Here is a 25,986-nt window from a genome sequence, read left to right as displayed (position 1 = left end):
ATACGTAGCAGTCTAAACCTGGAGCACGGTTCACGACGACTGAACCGTTGTCATCAAAGTTCTACGATTAGTGAGGATTATTAGGGTACATTTATAGAACTACTGTTAAACCCCTATTGTACACTTCTCAGCTTCCAATATTTCACGGATTGAACAATTGAATATGGAAACTTTCAGGATTAATCAACCCACTAATTTTGATTCACCAATATATTTAATGCGTAAAGGCTCTCCAAACCGATTTTCCTAATCCTAAAAAATACACAAGATCAAAGTATTTTTAAGAGTATTGGTGCTGACAATGAGACAAAGTATTTGTGAGTATTTATTTGGCTTTCTTTCATTGATACTTAATATTCTAGTGAGTCTGTCGAGAAAAATTTAAAGGGATGGCTTTGTATTGAATGTTTAATTTAATTTATTTTGTGCACATAAAGCAACCACGCCTGCAAAGTCCGGTACGCACCTGCATAAAGGTACGTTTGAATACCAACTACTGAGAAGTGAGAGTAGGAAAGGTGCACATTTCCTAAGTCTGAATCAAGCTCATACTGAGTTATCTGCAGCATATTATTAATTTACAGTCCCTCTAAATGTGTGGCTAAGATACTTAAAGGATTGCTGAAAAGCTAAACATTTTGGGACTATGTCAACAATGGACTAATGAAACAAATACCCCAACAATATTTTGGGTGTGTAGTTTTCCTTTAGGGCAGTGTATATGCACTGCAGAACATGCCATTTAGTTACACTGCATTGAATATCTGAGCCAGCCATATATAGTCACCTCCAAAATTATTGGCACCCTTGATAAAGATGAGCAAAAAAGACTATATAATAAATAATAAGTTATGCTAATACATTTGCTCAGAGAAACACATTTTGTTTAACAAGTAATACAAATTATTGGCACCCCTTATAAATAAAATAAAACGTAATCTGCGTTAACATTTTACTGTATTGTGGCTTTCCATGGATTCCGGTTTCACTGGGGTATAAACATCTGGTAAAACGCATGAAAAATCACTGTCATCCATCACCATGGGGAAAGGCAAGGAAGTCACAAATGAAGAGACGAATGGTTGTTGACTTTCACAAATCAGGCAATGGGTGCAATTAAGCAGTTTAAAACAACTGGAAGTGGTAAACTTACATGGCAGAGGAGACAATTGCATCTTGTCCCCACGCACAGTGAGGAAGATGGTCGGGAGGCTAAGAAAAGTCCAAGGGCCACAGTTGGAGAATTACAGAACTTGGTCACATCTTGGGGTCTCCAAATCTACAATTAGATGCCACCTCCATGCCAATAGGCTATTTAGAAGGGTTGCCATAAAAAGCCTTTATTGAGAGCAACCAACACATGTAAAGGCCTGGAGTTTGCTAAATGGCATTGGCAATTCAATTGGAACCGGATGCTATGGTCAGACGACATGAAAATAGTGCTCTTTGGCCACGCACACCAGTGGCGGGTTTGGCCTCGAAATAAGCAGATAACCCTCATACCTACTGTAAAATATGGTGGTGGATCTTTGATGTTATAGGGCTGTTTTGCTTGCACTGGTCCTGAGGCCCTTGTTAAGGTCAACGGCATCATGAACTCTACCAAGTACCAGAACATATTAACCAAGAACCTGGTTGCGTCTGCCAGGAGGCTGAAACTTAGCCGCAAGTGGATCTTCCAGCAAGACAATAACTCCAAGCACAAAAAATCAAAATCCACAAAGACATTTTGCAATTGCCATCTCAGTCTCCAGACTTGAATCCCATTGAAAATCTGTGGTTTGAAGAGGGCAGTACATAAGTGCAGACCGAAGGATATCAAGGATCTAGAAAGAGTCTGTATGGAGAAATGGTCTACGATCCCTCCCAATGTGCTATCCAATCTCATAAAATATTATAGAGAAAGTCAAAGTGCTGTTATCCTCGCAGAAGCATTGAAAACAGCGATGTCAAAAAATATTTGATTTCTCTGAGCAATTGTATTAGTATAACATAGTATAATTGTCCCATTTTTATGAGCGTACAATACAGCTCAGTATTTGTATTGTTTATTATAAAGTCTTTCTGCCTCATCTTTATCAAGGGATCCAATCATTTTGGAGGTGACTGTGTCCATCCATCTTTGTATCTGGGGTTCTCTTTCGTTTCAGGGGAACATGTATTTCTACCTGTTCTGTCTTTACAAAATGGCACTGGGTTAGTCACAACGTAAGCGAGGCGTTGTGAGACAAAGCACTGACAGTGAAGAACAAAAACCCACCCTCACTCTGATGTGTGTGTGTGTGTGTGTGTGTGTGTGTGGAACGTATGGGTCAGTGAACTGAGCACAGTGAACACACACTGCTCCTCAGCCCGTGTACAACCCGTGTATCTGAAAAGCATTGGGCTTCACAACTGCCATAACATATAAATGTGCACGGTCACACAGGAAAAAGTGGGAAGGATGAAGACTGCTGATCCTTTCACGTGTCTAACACGCTGCACCGTGGAGGAAGCCTATTTCCTATTTAAATGCATTGTGCAGCTTGATAATCTATAGATATTTGTTGTAGCATTAACTAAATCTATTGTGTAGCTTTACTTCAAGAGATGTTCTATAGCTATTCACAGTTGGACAATTTACCATAGACTATTTTTTGAAAAGTTCCCTGCAAGCCAAAATGTTGAATAAAATTCCATTTCAATATCCTCAGCCGGTTGTCTGTGTGGTTAGTCCGTCTGCAGCTGGTAACAAAACATCCACAGGAAAGTATTATTAAACAGACTTTCCAAACAGGAATCTGCTTTTGGTAACCTTCCTTACAGGTGACAGGTCACTTCTTCTCTGCTCACCACAAAATAAAAGTCCTGCATGTGCACCATATGTGGGCATCAATCAATGCGCACGAGTCTTTTAGGGGACTTTTATTTTACATGAGGTGTAGAGAGGAAGTGTAGCTACACTTCCTAGGAAAATAAATGAATTTATATATATATAAAAAGAATGGACTTGGATTAATATATGGATTAATTATTGCTAGCTTTTCATTTGAAAAACCCCAAAGGAAAATAACAAAACCACACATCTCAGGGTTGTGTTACATTTTATTTGGTCTCGTTTTCTTTTTGAGTTTCCTTTGTTTTTCCACAGGTTAAACCCCATTAAAAAAGTACACACATTTTCACATATACACAAACACGCCTCTGATGCACAAAAATAAAATAGTTTTTGATTAGGCCCAGCCCAGTGCGGATTTCACAAACAACTCAACAAATGACGACATCCTCTCAAAGCCCAATGACAAACTCATAAGAGCAGAAAGTAAGGGCTCTATTCAATTCCTATTGCCAAACTGAAATTTAAAAGGCAATGTTCCCACGTTGGCGGAGACAGCATTCTAGGTAAATGCTGCGTATGTCGGCTCACTCAGAAATTACCTTTACATTTCTATCCGCGAAATCTGTAACGCTTCAGCGATACAGACTGAATAGAGCCCCAAATCTGTAACGCTTCAGCGATACAGACTGAATAGAGCCCCAAATCTGTAACGCTTCAGCGATACAGACTGAATAGAGCCCCAAATCTGTAACGCTTCAGCGATACAGACTGAATAGAGCCCCAAATCTGTAACGCTTCAGCGATACAGACTGAATAGAGCCCCAAATCTGTAACGCTTCAGCGATACAGACTGAATAGAGCCCCAAATCTGTAACGCTTCAGCGATACAGACTGAATAGAGCCCCAAATCTGTAACGCTTCAGCGATACAGACTGAATAGAGCCCCAAATCTGTAACGCTTCAGCGATACAGACTGAATAGAGCCCCAAATCTGTAACGCTTCAGCGATACAGACTGAATAGAGCCCCAAATCTGTAACGCTTCAGCGATACAGACTGAATAGAGCCCCAAATCTGTAACGCTTCAGCGATACAGACTGAATAGAGCCCCAAATCTGTAACGCTTCAGCGATACAGACTGAATAGAGCCCCAAATCTGTAACGCTTCAGCGATACAGACTGAATAGAGCCCCAAATCTGTAACGCTTCAGCGATACAGACTGAATAGAGCCCCAAATCTGTAACGCTTCAGCGATACAGACTGAATAGAGCCCCAAATCTGTAACGCTTCAGCGATACAGACTGAATAGAGCCCCAAATCTGGGAAATTGTACTGCTTTGAGGAGTAGATGTTTTTGAAGAAAATTAAAAAGGATTCAGAAAGGAATGTTTAACAAACACAAAGCAAATATATATTCTACAAAGACAGGGAGGAGGTCACAAAATGTCCACAAAATGTCCACTGTTGTCAAGACATATTTCAGTCAAACTGAAGACCTCATCTCTACTAGGTAGATAGCAGTCTATCAGTATGGGTGCCTCGAATGGATCTCCGGTTGGGATCTTGTTCAATGTACAAGTCAGAAGGATATCTCTCGAAAAATATTTATGCCTAGAGAGATTTTACAAAACCATTTTGGTTCAACTTGTAAGCAGGAACGTAAGAGTTTTCCCCAGTGAAGCACCCATCCTGTTTCTTAAATACTCCAGTGAAAACCTAATGTGAAATACAATAAAAAACGATGTCGTCCAAAAATATGAAACAATCAAGCATCCTAATGTAGACTGTCTCTGGCCCTCTTCAAAATGTTTTCAGTCCAGTGTTAAAAATTATAAATATAATTATAAATTATATTTAATAATAGCCATTATAAATATAATATCCTTTCACTTGTCACCCTATATAAAACTCCATAGCAAGCTGATGGGAGCCGGTCACAGTAAGGAGTACTACAGTGCATTTGGAAAGTATTCAGACCCCTTCCCTATTTTCAAATTTTGATACGTTACAGCCTTATTCTAACATGGATTAAATACATGTTTTCCCCTCAATCTACACACAATACCCCATAATGACAGAGCGAAAACACGTTTTCCAAATTGTTGAAAAAGTATATAAAAACTATTTACATAACTATTCAGACCCTTTGCTGTGAGACTCGATATTCTCAGATGCATCCTGTTTCCAATGATCATCCTTTAGATGTTCCTACAACTTGATTGGAGTCCACGTGTAGTAAATTCAATTGATTGGACATGATTTGGAAAGGCACACGCCTGTCTATATAAGGTCCCACAGTTGACAGTGCATGTCAGAGCAAAAACCAAGCCATGAGGTGAAAGGAATTGTCTGTAGAGCTCCGAGACAGGATTGTGTCGAGGCACAGATTTGGGGAAGGGTACCAAAAAATTCCTGCAGCATTGAAGATCCCGAAAAGAACACAGTGGCCTCCATCATTCTTAAATGGAAGAAGTTTGGAACCACCAAGACTCTTCCTAGAGCTGGGTGCCCGGCCAAACTGAGCAATCGGGGGAGAAGGGCCTTGGTCAGGGAGGTGACCAAGAACCCGATGGTCACTCTGACAGAGCTCCAGAGTTCCTCTGTGGAGAATCTTCCAGAAGGACAATCATCTCTGCAGCACTCCACCAAATCAAGCCTTTATGGTAGAGTGGCCAGACGGAAGCCACTCCTTAGTAAAAGGCACATGATTGCCCGCTTAGAATTTGCCAAAAGGCACCTAAAGGACTCATGTCCAATTGAATTTAACACAGGTGGACTCCAATCAAGTTGTAGAAACATCAAGAATGATCAATGGAAACAGGATGCACCTGAGCTCAATTTCGAGTCTCATAGCGAAGGGTCTGAATACTTATGTAAATAAGGTATTCCTGTTTTTTATTTGTAATAAATGAGCAAACATTTCTAAATAACTGTTTTTGCTTTGTCATTATGAGGTATTGTGTGTAGATTGCGGGGGGACAATTTAATCCATTTTAGAATAAGGTTGTAACGTAACAAATTGACTGAATAATTTCCATATGCACTGTGTACACTACTGTGATTATCTGAGTGTGAGTCTGAACATATCCCAGGGAATTGCACCATCCAAAACATATTTTATAGGTTACTTATTGTTTGACGATTTTGATTAAATTAGTACATTTAAGCAGGACTTTAGTGAGATGACCTATACCAACAAATACCCCCCACATATCTTGCATATGAACTGTTTACTCAAATAAACCAAAAGGACAAGGAAGAGAGAGAAATCAGATAATTTATCAGATTCAGTCTAATTCAGGTCAACATCTTAAAATGTTGACAGCTCCATCAGAGATATTCTAATTTGATTTATTCAATTTATGTGTTACATTTGCTTTTGTGTAAGGACTTGCCTAGTTAAATAAAAAAAATAAAGCGGATACCCAGAATTCAGTTCAGTTCATAAAGTGTGGGAAACCGACGCACGGACCAATCTGTGGTTATTTAGTTCCAAGGTCTAGATGCGTCTCCTCCGTAGCCAAACTGCTCTTATTATTGTTCTGTTTGACTATTGACTGAGTGGAAGAAAGAAAGCCGTTACCTGTATGAGCAATTAACAAAGATGTGTCAAAAGCACATGCGCGTGTAATTGTTACGTCTACAGCCAATCGCTCCCTCTAAAGTGTACTATATTTTTAATCATCCCTGTGTGTATATATATATATAATTTATTTGTAGATATATATATATATATATATATAAATAATTTATTTTTTTCTCAACCTTTATTTAACTAGGCAAGCCAGTTAAGAACAAATTCTTATTTACAATGACAGCCTACCCTGGCCACACCCGGACGACGCTGGGCCAATTTGTTCCCTGCCTTATGGGCCGGATGTGATGCAGCCTGGATTCAATCCAGGGACTGTAGTGATGCCTCTTGCACTGAGATGCAGTGCCTTAGACCGCTGAGCCACTCGGGAGCCCAAGTGTGGTTGTCTAGCATGGTTGTCTTGGAAACAAATCTGCCTCATTTATTTGATTTAGGCCTCTTAACTGTTATCATTTGAACGAGAGGACAACAGATTGTGACCTTGACGAGCATTCAGACTAAAACGGATGAAAAATACGCTTAAGAGCTAGCTTCAGAACTAGACTACACCTGGCATTGGCTTAGCCTCACAAAGAGACATTGTTGGCTCCCTAGAGACTATTTTCCCCCACGGTTGGTAAAGGTCATCTTTAATAATTTTGTTTGACAACATCATGCAGAACAAAAGTACATGGCAGGTGTTCACAAAGAGACATAATCCCCCTCTGGTAATAATAGCTGGGTACGAGAGGGTGGAAATAGAGTCCATAAATCGGGTTTATTTGAATGAACGTCTAATTCATTCAGTCCAGGTAAGTAGCGAGGATGCTGGGTAAATGAGCCGCGTCCGGCCCTAAATCTCCACTAACGATGAAGGAGAGGGAGAGCATGCCTTGGCTGAGGCAGGAAGCAATTACCGTAATAGACCTGTTGCGATTTGTTAAGTGAAAATAAAAGAGCTTCAATAATTTGGTTATGTTACTAACTGATACACCTCAAAGCTTGACACAAATGGACAAAGTATGCATGAATGAAGCCAGTATTTGTCCTAGAGACCTAACATGGTCTATTGGCATACTTTCCTCTCCAAAGTTCTGTTTCATTCAGGCCTGTCAGCACGGATGGGGGGGGCGCCGATTCGCGATGACGGATGAGGCAATGACTGAAAGGGCGGCGCGTCACAAACAACTCGTCAGGAGTTTCTTATTGGAGCGCCGCCTGTCATCCGCATCAATCAAGGGACCAGCGGCGCGACCCGACAGCGGTCTGGGAGCGTTCAAGGAATCTAGTTTCCTGTCCAAAAACCTGTCATCACCATGACCAGGTTAGAAGACCATGGATATAATCAGAGAGAGAAACAAGGGCGGAGGGTTTTTTCTTTCAATTGGGTTAAGGCCAGGGAGATAAGGTAGACTTTTGATTCTATCCAGACATCATGAGTGAATTTGAATTGTGTACAACCGAAAGGTCATCCCAAAGGTTATCGTCTAATGACCTTTGCACCGTATGGAACAACGGGGACTGTGAAGAGACACAAACACAGGCACACACACACACGATAACATATGCACTATACACACACACGTACACATGGATTTTGTATTGTAGATAAGTGGCAGTGGAGAACGGGCCTGAGGGCACACACTTAATGTGTTGTGAAATCTGTTGTGAATGTATTGTATTGTTTAAAAAAATGGGACAACTGCCTTAATTTGGCTGGACCCCAGAAAGAGTCCAGCTAAGGCAGCAGCTAATGGGGATACAAATGAATACATAATGAATACAAATACAGCTAGTTACTTGAAGAAAATTGTAAATGTTCAATCTCACTACCAGTGTAGTATGACACCCAACATGGAGGGGAGATTCCACTGTATCTGTTTGTCTGATGGCTTGCCAAGATCAAAACACACTGATCACTGACTCTTGACCTAAAACATAGTCAAACTGATCATCTACACAAGATCATCACATAGGTGGATAGTGACTGTGCCCTTACTAAAGCAAACATACAACTTCACAAAAATGAGGAGAGGCATAAGTTGAATAAACTCTCTTTGGGGTTATCTGTGCACTACACTATAGCTTTTAAAGGGTTGGACGCATCCGACTGACAGCGTGTGGTCTAAAGGAAATCACAGATAAGACCTTGAAGAACTGAGACGGACATGAGGGCTTGGACCTAGACAAACTGACTGACACATGACGAGAGAGACGGACAGGCAGCAATACCGATGATCTTGCGACAATTTCGACCATCAGTCTCAGTTTCATCCCTATGGGAATTACAGGGGTTGTCTGTTGACTTGTATGTTGAGGCTAAAGTGCAGGGGTCTTGTATGGACTAGTAAAGTAGGCAATAACACACCTGCCACAGCTTTAGATGACGCTGTGATGGGAGAGGGAAAAGCCAGGGGCCCAGAGCGGAGGAGCTGCTCTATATTCAATGGCACCCTATTCCATATATGTACACTAGTTCTTTGGCAGGCATTCACACACACACACCGTGGGGTGTTGGGTTGGAACTCAAGTCAGTACAATAAGGGTGTATTTAAGCATTCAGTGTCACAGGGCACTGCATGGCTGGTTTACAAATCTACAAAGTAAACCTAGAGAGGACCCTTTTGAAATACCAATATGTAATACTATGATTGGGAATAAAATAACTTTTTGCAGATGACTTTTATAATCCTAAACATCCTTGGCCATTTCCTTGTCCTTTGGTGATGACTAGACCAGTCCTACTCAGTTGCACTAGACTGCCCTTATCGACTCAGACATTGACGCCGCTAGCTGTTTATTTCCACTGAACCACAATTTAAATTCCATAGTACATGTATCTTCGACTGGAGTGAAAGCTCACTTTCTGTTCTTTATCGGATAATGATGACAGACCGATTTGGGGTTGACATATACTGTAGTCTCAGGCCACACCTGCCTCTCAAACAAATCTCAATAAGAACGATGACAAAGATCAAAGATGATATGTCTCTAAGTAGTTATGTCCACATCACATAGGGGGAGAGGTAGAGAGGGGAGGCACCTTATAGGTTGATATGCAGTCCAGTCAGTAGTCAATGGCGTGAAGCGAAAACAGACCCAATCTCTTTGGATCAAGAGAGGAGCAGTTTGCCTGACCTGAGAAGAAGTGGGATATAAGTGGTGGGTAAGGCTAGGAGTCTCTGCTGACCATCTGACCTGACCAGGAAGGAAGAACTCTGGGCCCCTGGTCACACGACCTGACCAGGAAGGAAGAACTCTGGGCCCCTGGTCACGCGACCTGACCAGGAAGGAAGAACTCTGGGCCCCTGGTCACGCGACCTGACCAGGAAGGAAGAACTCTGATCCCCTGGTCACGCGACCTGACCAGGAACGAAGAACTCTGATCCCCTGGTCACGCGACCTGACCAGGAAGGAAGAACTCTGGGCCCCTGGTCACGCGACCTGACCAGGAACGAAGAACTCTGGGCCCCTGGTCACGCGACCTGACCAGGAACGAAGAACTCTGATCCCCTGGTCACGCGACCTGACCAGGAACGAAGAACTCTGATCCCCTGGTCACGCGACCTGACCAGGAACGAAGAACTCTGATCCCCTGGTCACGCGACCTGACCAGGAACGAAGAACTCTGGGCCCCTGGTCACGCGACCTGACCAGGAACGAAGAACTCTGGGCCCCTGGTCACGCGACCTGACCAGGAACGAAGAACTCTGGGCCCCTGGTCACACGACCTGACCAGGAACGAAGAACTCTGGGCCCCTGGTCACGCGACCTGACCAGGAACGAAGAACTCTGATCCCCTGGTCACGCGACCTGACCAGGAACGAAGAACTCTGATCCCCTGGTCACGCGACCTGACCAGGAACGAAGAACTCTGATCCCCTGGTCACGCGACCTGACCAGGAAGGAAGAACTCTGATCCCCTGGTCACGCGACCTGACCAGGAAGGAAGAACTCTGATCCCCTGGTCACGCGACCTGACCAGGAAGGAAGAACTCTGATCCCCTGGTCACGCGACCTGACCAGGAAGGAAGAACTCTGATCCCCTGGTCACGCGACCTGACCAGGAAGGAAGAACTCTGATCCCCTGGTCACGCGACCTGACCAGGAAGGAAGAACTCTGATCCCCTGGTCACGCGACCTGACCAGGAAGGAAGAACTCTGATCCCCTGGTCACGCGACCTGACCAGGAAGGAAGAACTCTGATCCCCTGGTCACGCGACCTGACCAGGAACGAAGAACTCTGATCCCCTGGTCACGCGACCTGACCAGGAACGAAGAACTCTGATCCCCTGGTCACGCGACCTGACCAGGGGATCTGGTCATGTGCATTGGTCAGGAAATTGCTCTGAAGGGGGCAGGCTTCTGTATTATCTGGAATCGCATTAAAGGGGCCTCCTGTTGTGGATGCGATAAAACGAACAGCACTGCTTAAATCCCCTTTAAAGATACTGACTCATTTAGTCTAAACTTTATGTTGGGGGAAATGCATCAATTAGGCAAATATCTCCATGTTAATAAATTAACCCTGTCCTTATCACAATCCTAATTAATATTACCACTCAGTTCGTCAGCACAGTCATTAAGACTAATTACAAAGCTTGCCACTTGGGTAAACTCGCTTCCCCTATAACGAAACAGCCATTGGATTCTAACGGCACCTATTTTTTGTGAGAGGATATCTTAACCAAATTTCTTTGCAGGCTATTATACTGTAGCTTCCCTTCTAACATGCCAATTAGTCACTAAGAAATGAGTGTAATAGTCAGTGATGCTCTTTAAGTTGCTACTTCCAGGATTTCATCCAATCAAGATTTAACAGTATTCCCATGTTGGACTGGACAGAACCAATTCTGGTAGCTAATACTGGACAAATGGGGGGAGGAGCTATAGTTATGCGCCCTACCACTCTGCCATACTGTAGGGGCAAACGTGTATAGCGCTGTGGGCTGAAGCAGTCACATTCTTTGCCACATGAACGGAATGTGCTGTGAGGCGCCTCTAGTCTCCCCCAGGCTTTGTCGCCTGCTGACCTGCCAAATAAATCAGTCGCATTTTGGGAATGTGGTCAGAATGTTATTGGAATGTTATCTTTTTCCTAGTGGAATGCCTGGGTCCTGGGTTTGTTTGGCTTTAATATGCAGAGAATTTCTAAGGAATTTCAATTGGATGATATGGCACCTCTGTAGCCATAATTGGAGTACTCTCTCACATTGACCCATCACATGTTGTTTATTGCAAAGAGAGAGACAAACACGCTTGAGACTTTTTTTTGTTTGTCGAGGGTAAGACAAGAATCATCGTCATATCTTGCACCTAGCTTCACTTAGCTCCTAGTCCTTTGCACATTTCAGCCTAATCATAGAAAATAGATTCTGAAGTAGGTTCACCACTCAAGACCAGAAACCTTTTAAAATGCTTCATAAAGCAAATTGCACTCTAAATGTCCAAGGCCCTGAATGCTTTCAGAGCTACAGATAAAGCAAGCTGCTGTTTTCAGCTTCGTATTGTCCACACACTTCAAAAAGTAGTAAGAGAGACGAGTGGAAGTGATAGAGGGACGTCTGATTGAGTCTGGAGAAGCCCACCAATCGGACTCTCCAAAATATATGTGAGAGAAATCCTCTGGAATAAAATGGGCATCAGACATTGGTTTGTTGTGCACAGAAATCCACTCCCACAATCCAGTGTCACTGAGCTAGATGGCAGGCAGGCTTAGCTTCCTTGTTGGTTTCTAAGGCAACACGAAACCACTCCACTGTTTGGGCACCCCATTTCCCACAATTCCCCTAAAGGGGGGCATGCATGAGTGTCATGTGCATTTTTTGTTTTGAATAGGACTCCAAATCCTCCTCATTCCTAAGACAGGATATACACAACCTGTACCTGTCCATTTAGGGGGCTGGGGCCGCATTCCTTAAAAGAACACGTGTATAAACTCTGTGTTATGAGAAAGGCAAGGTCGGAGGTTTAGTTTAGAAGCGATCGTCTCTGGGTTGCGTGGGGGACTTGAAGGGCTTGAGTCCCAGAGTCCTCCTGGGTCGTGTCTTCTCTTTGGTGACCTCCAGAGGCTTGACCCTGCACACCGCCGCCCAGCCCAGGTCGATAAGCGGCGAGTCGGCCGGGTTCAGAGGCACCACCCGGAACGTGGGCAGGGTTGGGGACCCGTTGGTGGAGCAGGGCGCCGAGCGGGAGGTGGGGAACGGTGGCGAGAAAGGGTCAAAGGGCGAGGGCGTGTCGGGCGTAATGCCTGACAATGGGTCGGCTCTCAGGGAGAATGGGTCGCAGTCTGGGGAGGGGAAGGGGTCACAGTTCGTGAAGGGGTTGGTGGGTGAGGGCTGGTACCCCAATGGGTGGCTATCTGACCGTCGAGGGCTGCGGGCACCACCGAACGCTCCGCCACCGCCCCCAGCAGAGATGAAGCTCCAGGGGTCGATGCGGGGTCGGATGGGGGAGGGGCGCGGGCGGGGGATGACGTTGACCTCCAGGCGACGTGTTTTGGGGCTCCAGAGGCGAGGGTCAGGGAAAAGAGAGAAGGGGACCGCCAAGGGATTGTCTTCTGACTCCAGACTGTCCTGGCACATGGGGAGGTCCAGGCCTGAGAGAGAGAGAGAGCGAGAGAGCGAGAGAGCGAGAGAGCGAGAGAGCGAGAGAGCGAGAGAGCGAGAGAGCGAGAGAGCGAGAGAGCGAGAGAGCGAGAGAGCGAGAGAGCGAGAGAGCGAGAGAGCGAGAGAGCGAGAGAGAGAGAGAGAGAGAGAGAGAGAGCAGATTAGATGAGTGGAACACAGAGATGATAATAAATATGTTACGTAATAATGAATTAAAACAGGTGTCGGAAGACTGAAGCATCAAAATCTACCACAATCCAAAACAGGTTTCTAAGATACAGGAAGGTAAATAATAACCATTTCACTGACAGCTTAGCTAATATAAACCACATATCACATAAATCACATAAATGGCAATTGACTAAGTGTGCAGACATTTTCTTCTTAGTCTAGTATTACAGACTGACAAAAGCCTCACTTTCAGTGATGGAAATTAGACCCTACTGGGGCATTGAATAAGCACTGAAGCGAGATCAGCTTCCATGTAGACGATAGGGTTGAAAAGGTGTGTGTCAGATGACCTGAGACAGCTCTCTGGAGGCAGTAATAATAGTAATAACTGCAATCTTTGTTGTGCTGTTAAGCTCAACCATTGTGGTTAGGCCTATTTTATGGGCATTGTGGGAAAACCCCTTTCAGTCTGTTGGGACACAAACAATTCCTGTAGGTGTGGTATAGGACATTATCTATGGGGAGAATTCTCCCACTAAGGGAAAACAGTCACTATAATGGAATTAGTCTTTAGCTCTGAACTCCAGAACAGTGCTGTTAATCAAATGCACCTCCACGACGCTTTCGACACCTTATAGTGTCCATCCATGCCCCAACAAACTGAGGCTGTTCTGGGGGGGGGGGGGTAATACTCAGTATATATAGGAACTAGGGTGTCATTTGGGACGCATCCTAGAAAAACATAGAAATACAATTACACAGACAGACATTGAGAGTGTACCCATGAAAGTACAGTCAAATTGCTGAGCAGTGTTCTGAGATTTTTTTATTTTCTTCCTTCGAGTAATTCCATTTCTGTCCAAACAAGTTGCTGGCAAAAACGTTATAACAACCTGTTATTTTCATGTCATTACAGCTAATAAAACGTACCATATTACGGTGTACGGTAATTGCCTTATTTGTTTTGTGTAGCTTTTGACTCTAAGTGCTCCTTGTGATGAGTTGCTTGATTAGAAGATGCTAGTTATTAGCAGCATTACAAGCAGAGACAGGCTTGATGAAGGGCTCGAGGCTGTTCTACGATGGCATCCTTAGAGAGAACACTGTTTTCTGACAGACTAGATATGAAGTTAACATATGAAATGGTACCGGAGGGCAACTCTGTAGAACAGCCCTTAACTGACTGTGAGAATCTATTACCTTTACCCTTTAGCTCCTGCTCCACCATCATTATAACTGTCAGAGCTGCTATTAAGTAAGCCACATGCAACATATATGGGGGAGATGTGTGTTCTTGCTTCGTAATGATGAAATAATAAAAATCCCCTGTCTGGAGTCTGAAGGGGGAAGTGGGGTGTGTGTGTGTGTTGCATGCATGTGTCTGTATTTGTGCATATACACTCACCTAGTTGAGAGGCAGAGAGAAGGCCTTGGCTGGACCTCCTCCTCCTGTCTGACCCCTGGCCCCAGGCGTCACAGCCTGCCTCCCCGTTGGTGTGGTGGTGGGACGGCGCCCACTCTGCTGGGCTAGCCTGCCTCTGGACCTGGTAATGGGGGCTCCGGGGGCTCTGAGGGGTCTGGGCGTGCCTGTGGCAGGCCCTCTCCCGGGGGTGAGGCGGAGGTGGCGTGAGGGGCAGAGGCTTCACCCCGGGGGCGTGCAGGGCGCAGGGGAAGTCAAAGAGGGGCCGGGGGAGGTGCTCCAAGTTGGAGAAGGTTACAAGGTCATCCACCACCGGGGGGTCCGAGGAGGGGATTTTGAGGGCCGTGATTGGGACCTCCTGCAGAAGGTGGTGGTGGTCCAGGGGCGGGGGATTAGTCCGGGGGGGAACCCTGGGGGGGATGTGAGGCACGTCCAGGTGTCGTCCCAGGGCCACAGAGGCTAGGAGGGAGCCGCCACCCAGTAGGGCCCGGTGGGTGCTCCTCAGCAAGCCTCCCAGGGAGCGGTGCTCAGGCCTGGGGGAGCCGGCCGGGGAGCCCCCCTCCAGCCCCTCCTCGATACCCGAGTCCCCCTGAGGGAGAGTAGACCTTGGGGGCTCCTTCACCGAGGAGCCTGGGGAGAGAGAGAGAGAGAGGGGTAGGTTGGTTGGTCAGCTCATGCATACAGAATACTAATTTATCACAATTTACAAATCAGCTATGACCCAATTAGTTAGGATAGAGGTGGTTTTTGTGTGAATATGGTAAAGTAACTCTGGTAGTGGTGAAGAGCATACCGTTTTGGACAGGCGTGGAGGGTCTGTACTCCTCAAAGTCATCCTTGGATTCTCCGTTCTCATTGCTGTCCATGTCCAGAAGCTTGGCTCTCATTGAAAGACTGGAACATACATAACTGCTTTAAAACACAATATTTCTGCTTCAGCCAATACAGTGCCACACAATGTTCCACATCGGATTCATATCTGGCCCTGTGTGTATGGAGGGGTGGATTTGATTTGATTTATTTAACTAGGCAAGTCACTTAAGTACAAATTCTTATTTACAATGACGGCCTACCAAAAGGCCTCCAGCGGAGACGAGGATAAAAAATAAAATGTCCTATATATATACAGTGGGGAGAACAAGTATTTGATACACTGCCGATTTTGAAGGTTTTCCTACTTACAAAGCATGTAGAGGTCTGTAATTTTTATCATAGGTACACTTCAACTGTGAGAGACGGAATCTCTCACAAAAATCCAAAAAATCACATTGTATGATTTTTAAGTAATTAATTTGCATTTTATTGCATGACATAAGTATTTGATCACCTACCAACCAGTAAGAATTCCGGCTCTCACAGACCTGTTAGTTTTTCTTTAAGAAGCCCTCCTGTTCTCCACTCATTACCTGTATTAACTGCACCTGTTTGAACTTGTTACCTGTATAAAAGACACCTGTACACACACTCAATCAAACAGACTCCAATCTCTCCACAATGGCCAAGACCAGAGAGCTGTGTAAGGACATCAGGGATAAAATTGTAGACCTGCACAAGGCTGGGATGGGCTACAGGACAATAGGCAAGCAGCTTGGTGAGAAGGCAACAACTGTTGGCGCAATTATTAGAAAATGGAAGAAGTTGAAGATGACGGTCAACCACCCTCTGTCTGGGGCTCCATGCAAGATCTCACCTCGTGGGGCATCAATGATCATGAGAAAGGTGAGGGATCAGCCCATAACTACACGGCAGGACCTGGTCAATGACCTGAAGAGAGCTGGGACCACAGTCTCAAAGAAAACCATTAGTAACACACTACACCGTCATGGATTGAAATCCTGCAGCGCATGCAAGGTCCCCCTGCTCAAGCCAGCGCATTTCCAGGCCCGTCTGAAGTTTGCCAATGACCATCTGGATGATCCAGAGGAGGAATGGGAGAAGGTCATGTGGTCTGATGAGACAAAAATAGAGCTTTTTGGTCTAAACTCCACTCGCCGTGTTTGGAGGAAGAAGAAGGTTGAGTACAACCCCAAGAACACCCTCCCAACCGTGAAGCATGGAGGTGGAAACATCATTCTTTGGGGATGATTTTCTGCAAAGGGGACAGGACGACTGCACCATATTGAGGGGAGGATATATGGGGCCATGTATCGCGAGATCTTGGCTAAAAACCTCCTTCCCTCAGTAAGAGCATTGAAGATGGGTCGTGGCTGGATCTTCCAGCATGACAACGACCCGAAACACACAGCCAGGGCAACTAAGGAGTGGCTCCGTAAGAAGCATCTCAAGGTCCTGGAGTGGCCTAGCCAGTCTCCAGACCTGAACCCAATAGAAAATCTTTGGAGGGAGCTGAAAGTCCGTATTGCCCAGCGACAGCCCCGAAACCTGAAGGATCTGGAGAAGGTCTGTATGGAGGAGTGGGCCAAAATCCCTGCTGCAGTGTGTGCAAACCTGGTCAATAACTACAGGAAACGTATGATCTTTGTAATTGCAAACAAAGGTTTCTGTACCAAATATTAAGTTCTGCTTTTCTGATGTATCAAATACTTATGTCATGCAATAAAATGCAAATTAATTACTTAAAAATCATACAATGTGATTTTCTGGATTTTTGTTTTAGATTCCGTCTCTCACAGTTGAAGTGTACCTATGATAAAAATTACAGACCTCTACATGCTTTGTAAGTTGGAAAACCTGCAAAATCGGCAGTGTATCAAATACTTGTTCTCCCCACTGTATATATATATATATATATATATATATATATATATATATATATATATATATATATATATATATATATATATATATATATAGGCACCAACGGGGAGGCATATATATATAGGACAAAACACACATCACGACAACACATGAGAGACCTAAAACAAGAACATAGCAAGGCAGCAACACATAACACATCATGGTATCAACACAACATGACAACAAGATGGTAGCAACACAACATGGTAGCAGCACAAAACATGGTACAAACATTATTGGGCACAGACAACAGCACAAAGAGCAAGAAGATCGAGACAGCCATAAATCACGCAAAGCAGCCATAACTGTCAGTAAGAGTTTCCTTGATTGAGTCTTTGAATGAAGCGATTGAGATAAAACTGCCCAATTTGAGTGTTTGTTGCAGCTCGTTCCAGTTGCTAGCTGCAGCGAACTGAAAAGAGGAGCGACCCAGGGATGTGTGTGCTTTGGGAACTTTTAACAAAATGTGACTGGCAGAACGTGTGTTGTATGTGAAGGATGAGGGCTGCAGTAGATATCTCAGATAGGGGGGAGTGAGGTCTAAGAGTTTTATAAATAAGCATCAACCAGTGGGTCTTGCGACGGGTATACAGAGATGATCAGTTTACAGAGGAGTATAGAGTGCAGTGATGTGTCCTATAAGGAGCATTAGTGGCAAATCTGATGGCCGAATGGTAAAGACAATCTAGCCGCTCGAGAGCACCCTTACCTGCCGATCTATAAATTATGTCTCCGTAATCTAGCATGGGTAGGATGGTCATCTGAATCAGGGTTAGTTTGGCAGCTGGGGTGAAAGAGGAGCGATTACGATAGAGGAAACCAAGTCTAGATTCAACTTTAGCCTGCAGCCTTGATATGTGCTGAGAGAAGGACAGTGTACCATCTAGCCATACTCCCAAGTACTTGTATGAGGTGACTACTTCAAGCTCCAAACCCTCAGAGGTAGTAATAACACCTGTGGGGAGAGGGGCATTCTTCTTACCAAACCACATGACCTTTGTTTTGGAGGTGTTCAGAACAAGGTTATGTGCAGAGAAAGCTTGTTGGACACTAGGGAAGCTTGTTGTAGAGCGTTTAATAATCCGGGGAGGGGCCAGCTGAGTATAAGACTATCATCTGCATATAAATGGATGAGAGTTTCCTACTGCCTGAGCTATGTTGATGTAAATTGAGAAGAGAGTGGGGCCTAGGATTGAGCTTTGTGGTATTTCATTGGTGAAAGTCAGTGGCTGAAACAGCAGATTTTCTGACTTTATACACTGCACTCTTTGAGGTAGTTAGCAAACCAGGCCAAAGACACCAATACTCCTTAGCCGGCCAACAAGAATAGAATGTCTACCGTATAAAAAGCTTTGGCCAAGTCAATAAAAATAGCAGCACAACATTGCTTAGAGTCACAGGCAATGGTGACATCATTGAGGACCTTTTTATGGTTGAGTTGACACAACCATAACCTGAGTGGAAACCAGATTGCATACCAGAGAGAATACTATAGACATCAAGAATGCCAGTCAGTTGATTATTAACAAGCTTTTCCAACATTTTTGATAAACAGTACAAAATAGAAATAGGCCTATAACAGTTAGGATCCGCTTGATCTCCCCCTTTAAATAAAGTACGAACCGTGGCTGCCTTCCAAGCAATGGAAACCTCCCCAGAAAGGAGAGACAGGTTAAAAAGATTGGAGATAGGCTTGGTGATGATAGGGGCAGCAACCTTAAAGAAGAAAGGGTCTAAACCATCTGACCCAGAAGGTTTTTTGGGGTCAAGTTTCAGGAGATCCTTTAGCACCTTGGACTGCCTGCAGGAAGAAACTTTATTGCGGGGCAGGGAAAAAGAAGGAGTAGCATCAGGGATAGTTGCATTAGAAGGGGTGGGAGATGAGGAAATGTTGGACGGGCAAGGAGGCATGGCTCAGTCAAATAGGAATCCTGACTTAATGAAGTGGTGATTACAGAGCTCAGCCATGTGCTTGTTGTCAGTGTAAGGGAGGGGTTACTACCTGCTCTCCTGTGGGCTGAGGCGCAGGACTTTGGGGCTCTTAGGGCTCTGGGGCCTCCAGTGGGGCCCCAGCCGGTCCCCGTTGGCCTGCTTGTTGTGTGGAGGGACCTCTAGGGGCCACATGGAGCTCAGACCAAACGCCCTGCTGTTCTCACTAGGGCTGACTGGAAAGAGAGAGAAAGAGAGAGAGAGAGAGAGAGAGAAGTTTGGGAATAGTTGGGAGAGGCAGGGAGCGACAGAGAATGGGGGAATCAAAGTGGGCAATAATAGAAGTGAGATTCCACCTGGTGCTGCACACTTAGCATCGCTAGCCCTGAGGGGATGAGAAAGTCTAACTCAGCTACGCTAATGTTAAACAAACACTGACTGCATGACTCAGCAGCTCTCGCAGCGCCGTCACACAACAGACTTCCCGTCCTAAAGGGGGTTCTGACTCCAAGATGCAAACTGCTGTCACGTTAGTCATTCACGACGTCGCTGCAATCTCTATGGGCTGATACAGTGCAAAGATGCTAAGACGCTAAAGCGCTAACATAATGCTAACATAATTCTAACCATATGGCCCCTGGGTTCAGTAAGTCATTGTCTGCCGTGACATAGCTAGCACAGATGTTTGCTAAATAAGGAAATACATTTTAATGACAACCGCACACTGAGCCCTAAAAAGTACCATTAAGCCTACAAATGATTACAGACACATGAATCCAACATTTTAAACGCATAAATGAATCAAACAGATGTTTAAAAACCACTAATCCAATAAAATATTTAATTTACATTCAATTGCAATCTTTATTGTGCTGTTAAGCTCAACCATTGTGGTTAGACCTATTTTATGGGCATTTTAGGAAAACCCCTTTCTGTCTGTTGGGACACAGAAAATTCCTGTAGGTGTGGTATAGGACATTATCTATGGGGAGAATTCTCCCACTAAGGGGAAACTATAATGGAATTAGTCTTTAGCGCTGAACTCCAAAACAGTGCTGTTAATCAAATGCCCCTCCACTCCTACTTAGCACTGTAACACACAGACCAATGAATTTAGCTGGTTTCTTATTCAGTAAAGAGACATTGCGTAACAGCACACGCATGTAAAAATACAGAGATGATTTATGTCATTGTAGCACATGGAGCAAAGACTCCCCTAGCTGGTAGAAAGAGGACATTGCAGATATAGAGAACTAAAGGCTAAAGAAAATAGACTGTTGATCCATTATTAAAAGGAAGGAAGAGAGGATATTTGGACTGGAACAGCTATTGTTGTGAAAGGATGTGTAGAGGGAGAGAGGAAGTCTGTAGGGAAAGAGGCAGAGAATGTAAGGGCAGAGTGAGGTGAGCGTGTAGAGGTGAAAAAAAGGATGATGTGTGTTTGGTGGAGGGGTGTGTGTCTGTGTGAACTGAGAGTGTGTGGTGGATGAAGACCACACTCACGTTGGATTGCTCGGAAGCGTGGGCCGAATGAGGGAGAGGTGCCGGTGCCCAGATCGGGAGAGTTGCGTCTCTTCTCCAGCCCCGGAGACGCCTGGACAGTGATCTTATGGATAAAGTCTGGAAGAGACATTCACCAGATGTGAGACCAGACTACACAGACAGAAAATACATCATAAAATGAAGATGGTGGGTCCTGTTCAGTAGGGAGGAAACGTTTTGAAACAGAGTAAAACGGGGAGGTACTACCTTAGCTTCATCCAATAAGAACACATTGATTTTACAGGTAAACAGTGTTTTGCTACAGTGTGGCCCACTGAATTCGACCCAGGTTCAAACAAAGACAAAGAAACTAATGTGCTTGTCGTCAACAATTTGTTTACCTTAGAAATAAATGTATATTTTATGTGGTGGCATGGGTGTCTGAATTTCCTTTTCGTGCTACGAGAATATGGTCATTTGTGAGAGAATATGGTCATTTGTGAGAGAATATGGTCATTTTTGAGGCCAAAGTAAACGAAAACATGAGGCCTGAAGGATGTCTCTGTTCTCGGCGTAGTAAGATACATTGGTTGTGGAAGTACTGGGAGAGAAGAAGAGGCAAGAAGGGAGAGCTGGGAGAAAAATGAAGAAACAGCTGGGAGAGAGAGACAGGGAGTGAGAGAAAGCTGGGAACGAGATATAGCTGGAAGGGAGAAAGAAGTTAGAGTTGGAGGAGAGAGAGAGAGATAGAGAGAGAGGAAGCGAGAGAGCAAGCGAGCGAGCGAGCGAAGGGCCAGCCAGGAGTGACAGGAAGCCCAGAGGCGTGGTTGGGTTAGCTCCATGTCCCTTTCATCAACCCACCAGCAAATCACTACCCTGCTGCTGGGAATGGCCTGACCACAGCCTCCACACACACACACACACAAAGTAAGTCTGTGTGCATTTGGAAAGAGAGAGAGCATCTGTATGAGAAACTGAGAGCCTCTGTGTCAGGCATGATGAGTGTACAGCATTGTTTGTTTCTATGGTGAGTTTCTTATCAGTAGACAATAGGAGTGGTCTACAAGAGAAAGTGAGTCTACAGCAGATAACGGGTATATGATTCTTCTGCACACTCAGTTGACACAGTAGTGAAGGAGTGTGAGCTGAACTGAATGACATGTACTGTGGACTAACTGAGTCTTTTTCTGTCTATGTGCCTGCCCGACTCACAGACCGACCAACCATTCAACCAACTGACCAATATACATTCGCCTATGTATGCATATATATAATACTTTTTTTATTATATATATATATTAAAAAATAATAATAATTGGCTCTATATTCCAGATTTTTTTTTTGAAAATTACATGTTTGAGGTGACAGTACAGAGTGTCACATTTTATTTGAGGTTATTTTCATACATATCTGTCTAGTCCCCCCATTTCAAGGTGTCATAAGTATTTGGATAAATTCACTTACAGTACGGGAGGGACTGGATCTATAAAGTGCTTTAATTTCTAAACAGTAAAACAGATATTTATGAAAAAAAACTAATAAAAGGTGACATTCTGTACTGTCACCTCAAACAGCTCATCTTCAATGCAAAATCCTGAAGTACAAAAAGCTATCTAGAACGTAAAGGGGTTCTTCGGCTGTCCCCATAGGAGAACCCTTTTGGGTTCTACATTGAACCCAAAAGGGTTCTAACTGAAACCAAAAATGGTTCTACCTGAAACCAAAAAAAGGTTATCCTATGGGGACAGCCAAAGAACCTTTTTGGAACGTGTGTAGAGAGACATTTCAAGACATTCCAAGCAAGTTTCATCACCGTCCCCTCACCTTGAGGCATGCTGATCTTCTCTCCGTTCTTGCTGCCCTTCAACTTGTGCTTCTTGAAGGTTCCCTTCCTCTTCTTGACGTTGGGCTTCTCCTGGTTGTTCATGTGCAGGATGAGGAGACTGAGCTCCCTCTCAAACACATCCTGTTCCCACTGGGCCAGCTGCTGCTCCCTCTGCCTCAGGAACTCCTCGTGAGACTTCTGCTCCACCGCCGCGCGCTTCAGCTCCTCCTCGCGACAACGCAGCTCCTGGAGTTATTACTGGTTATTATTGTTTTACTACACACACGCACAAACACCATTACAAAATGTTCTGTGCACATGCATAAACATGCACTCATAGTCCAACATACATGCACCCTCCGAACACACAAAATAATCATCATCCAATCCTACTCTCCCAGCCTCTCTTTAATAGAAAAGACAGCTGGCTCTGTCTCCCTCACCTTCTCCTTGGCTCTGAGCTCATCAAACATGTCCTGGATCTCCAGTTTCCAGTCCTCCTGTAGGGAATGAAAGGAGTCCTGAGGCATCTCCTCCACCACCTGCCTCTCAAGAGCAGTTAGCTGAACCAAGATGGAGGCAAAGTTGGGCCTGAGGTGTGGGTCCTGATCCCAGCACTCTGTCAAGGCAGAAACACTCAGTTGAGATACATTATAAAAACATGCAAATGACAGTTGCTCCACTACCAAAGTATAATCATGGGATATTTATCTATAAGTGCAGGATTGCATTCAGGTCATGACACAATTCAAGCACAAACAACTCTCCAACTATTACAGTTGTATTTTAGCTGAATTTTGGCCAGGCATTGTCAAGGCTGATACCATGACAATAATTGGGAGTGACTTTTCTTTTGTGCTTTTATCAAACATAACCGCCACCAACACAACTGGCACAGCAAATCAACAGCAACAATATCCTTCAGAAGATATATGAACAGCAGCCAAAATACATTACACAACATAACCAGCTGCTCAGAGTGTTCTTCCTGTATGTGACCAAATTTAACATTTTATGGAACATTTCATATTTCTCCTCCAGGTTTGAGGAAATGGAGAAAGAGAGCATTATGGTAACACCAAATTCAACACACAAGTATGCGCACGAGCACGCACACACACACACAGGACTCTTACCTGCCAAGAGCTGGGCGAAGGGTTCTGGGCAGGTGGAGGGGATGGGGAGGGTGAGTTTGTTAACGGCCACTCCGTAGGCCACTGCCAGACCATCTATCCCTCTGTAGGGAACCTCCCCTGTCAGCAACTCCCACAATACAACACCGTAGCTGGGGAGGAGAGAGGGAGAGCATTCAATGAAAAGTTAGTTACCGTCTCCGGTATTAGCACACCTGATTCAATTAGTCAACTAATCATGAAGCCATTGATTGACAAGTTGAATCAGGTGTGCCAGTGTTGGAAGAAATGTGAAATGACTGGGGCACCTCAAGGAGGGGTTTGTTTTATGTATGTATAGCATCACACACTGTACAGAGCATGTAAATTATATCAACAGCTGAAGTGGAGGGAAGGTAACTATGCAATATATTATTATTATTTATGTATTTATTTATTTGTAATAAATATGCCGCTCATGGAAGTGCACTATGAATCTATAAAACATCATGCATAAAGACAAATAGGGTAGAAAGACACTTTTTTACAACAAACAACAAAATTATGATAAAGCTGTTTCCCTATATATATATATATATATATATATATAGGGAAACAGCTTTATCATATTTTTTAGTATATATATATGACACACACACACGGGACGTTACCGATTCTCAGAGTGGCAAAGTACTTGGATCTCCCACAATGTCAATTACATCGATTCAATCAACACACAAACTCATCTAAAAAGGCCGGTAGGCAGCCTGCAAGTGGGGCGTGTAGCCTTCAGCGTTTTAATATAGTCCTTTAATAACACCATCCAACAGAGACTGTTCCACTCCTCTGTTTTTACCTCCTCATCTGAGATCTACAGCTTTATGATGAAGAAGTAGTAACAGAAAGCGTCCCAAATGGCACCCTATTCCCTAAATAGTGCACTACTTTCGACCACAGCCCTATGTGGAATAGGGAGACAATTGGGATGCAGCCAGGGAGATGGATGATAAAGAATAGGGGGGGGTCAAGATTACCCCTTAATTTTCATAGCAGGTTCCACTACCCTCTCATTAAGATATGCAAAGTATCTGTTATGAAGGCAAACTGGAAGAAGCTTGTTTGGAAATAGTGACATGTCCAAGGAGAGTGTGAGAGAGATATTTGTGTGTGTTGATGTGCTATTTTGAATGTACATCCTGTGCTTGGCCACACACACACACACACCCTTCACAGATAAAAGGGCTGCGGTCAGGTCTGCAGTGTGGCCTTCCACCCTCCTCTCTCCGTACTTGTGGACAATAGGACAGTGTGCACAACACGTCTCACACAAAGCAGGCTATGAAGTGCTGCTGCTACTGCTATCACGTGGCTGTGTCCCTCCTGCAACATATCCCTCTATTCTATCACTGCTGCTATCACGTGGCTGTTGACCCTCCTGCAACATATCCCTCTATTCTATCACTGCTGCTATCACGTGGCTGTTGACCCTCCTGCAACATATCACTGCTGCTATCACGTGGCTGTTGACCCTCCTGCAACATATCACTGCTGCTATCACGTGGCTGTTGACCCTCCTGCAACATATCCCTCTATTCTATTACTGCTGCTATCACGTGGCTGTTGACCCTCCTGCAACATATCACTGCTGCTATCACGTGGCTGTTGACCCTCCTGCAACATATCACTGCTGCTATCACGTGGCTGTTGACCCTCCTGCAACATATCCCTCTATTCTATCACTGCTGCTATCACGTGGCTGTTGACCCTCCTGCAACATATCCCTCTATTCTATCACTGCTGCTATCACGTGGCTGTTGACCCTCCTGCAACATATCCCTCTATTCTATCACTGCTGCTATCACAAGGCCGTGACACTCCTGCAACATATCCCTCTATTGTATCACTGCTGCTATCACAAGGCCGTGACACTCCTGCAACATATCCCTCTATTCTATCACTGCTGCTATCATGTGGCTGTTGACCCTCCTGCAACATATCCCTCTATTCTATCACTGCTGCTATCACATGGCTGTTGACCCTCCTGCAACAAATCCATCTAGTCTATCACTGCTGCTATCGCGTGGCTGTGCCCCTCCTGCAACATATTCCTCTATTCCATCACGGTCAGAGAAGGTGGAGGAGAAGTTCCTACACACACAACAGTAATGGCCCTTAAATATTCTTGTCATTTATCCGTATTGTAATTTAACTCTTATTGTAGCAGGGAAGATCTCATATCTCGTCATCATACACACAGTTTTGTAACGGTAGAGGTATGTAGCTATTTACT

General features: G+C 44.5%; 1 protein-coding gene across 2 annotated transcripts in view; it reads right to left on the bottom strand.

Moving 5' to 3' along the window:
- Positions 1 to 3,066: 3,066 nt before the first annotated feature.
- LOC139534612 (mitogen-activated protein kinase kinase kinase 11) overlaps positions 3,067 to 25,986 on the bottom strand; it is a 47,935-nt gene continuing 25,015 nt past the window's right edge. The window contains exons 3-10 of one of the 2 annotated variants that reach the window (XM_071333881.1): positions 23,721 to 23,869; positions 23,028 to 23,203; positions 22,584 to 22,830; positions 20,781 to 20,897; positions 19,351 to 19,513; positions 15,385 to 15,503; positions 14,577 to 15,221; positions 3,067 to 12,990 (exon numbers count right to left, since the gene is read on the bottom strand). In XM_071333881.1, the coding sequence (XP_071189982.1) occupies positions 12,368 to 12,990; positions 14,577 to 15,221; positions 15,385 to 15,503; positions 19,351 to 19,513; positions 20,781 to 20,897; positions 22,584 to 22,830; positions 23,028 to 23,203; positions 23,721 to 23,869 (2,239 nt within the window). In that variant the 3' untranslated portion in view covers positions 3,067 to 12,367. The remainder of the gene's footprint in view (positions 12,991 to 14,576; positions 15,222 to 15,384; positions 15,504 to 19,350; positions 19,514 to 20,780; positions 20,898 to 22,583; positions 22,831 to 23,027; positions 23,204 to 23,720; positions 23,870 to 25,986) is intronic. The other variant, XM_071333882.1, reaches the window with a different exon arrangement.

This window comes from Salvelinus alpinus, chromosome 11, assembly GCF_045679555.1.
Source record: "Salvelinus alpinus chromosome 11, SLU_Salpinus.1, whole genome shotgun sequence".
In the NCBI taxonomy this organism is placed as follows: domain Eukaryota; kingdom Metazoa; phylum Chordata; class Actinopteri; order Salmoniformes; family Salmonidae; genus Salvelinus; species Salvelinus alpinus.
Note: the sequence above shows the minus strand (reverse complement) of the source record. Positions and strands in the feature narration are given on the sequence as shown.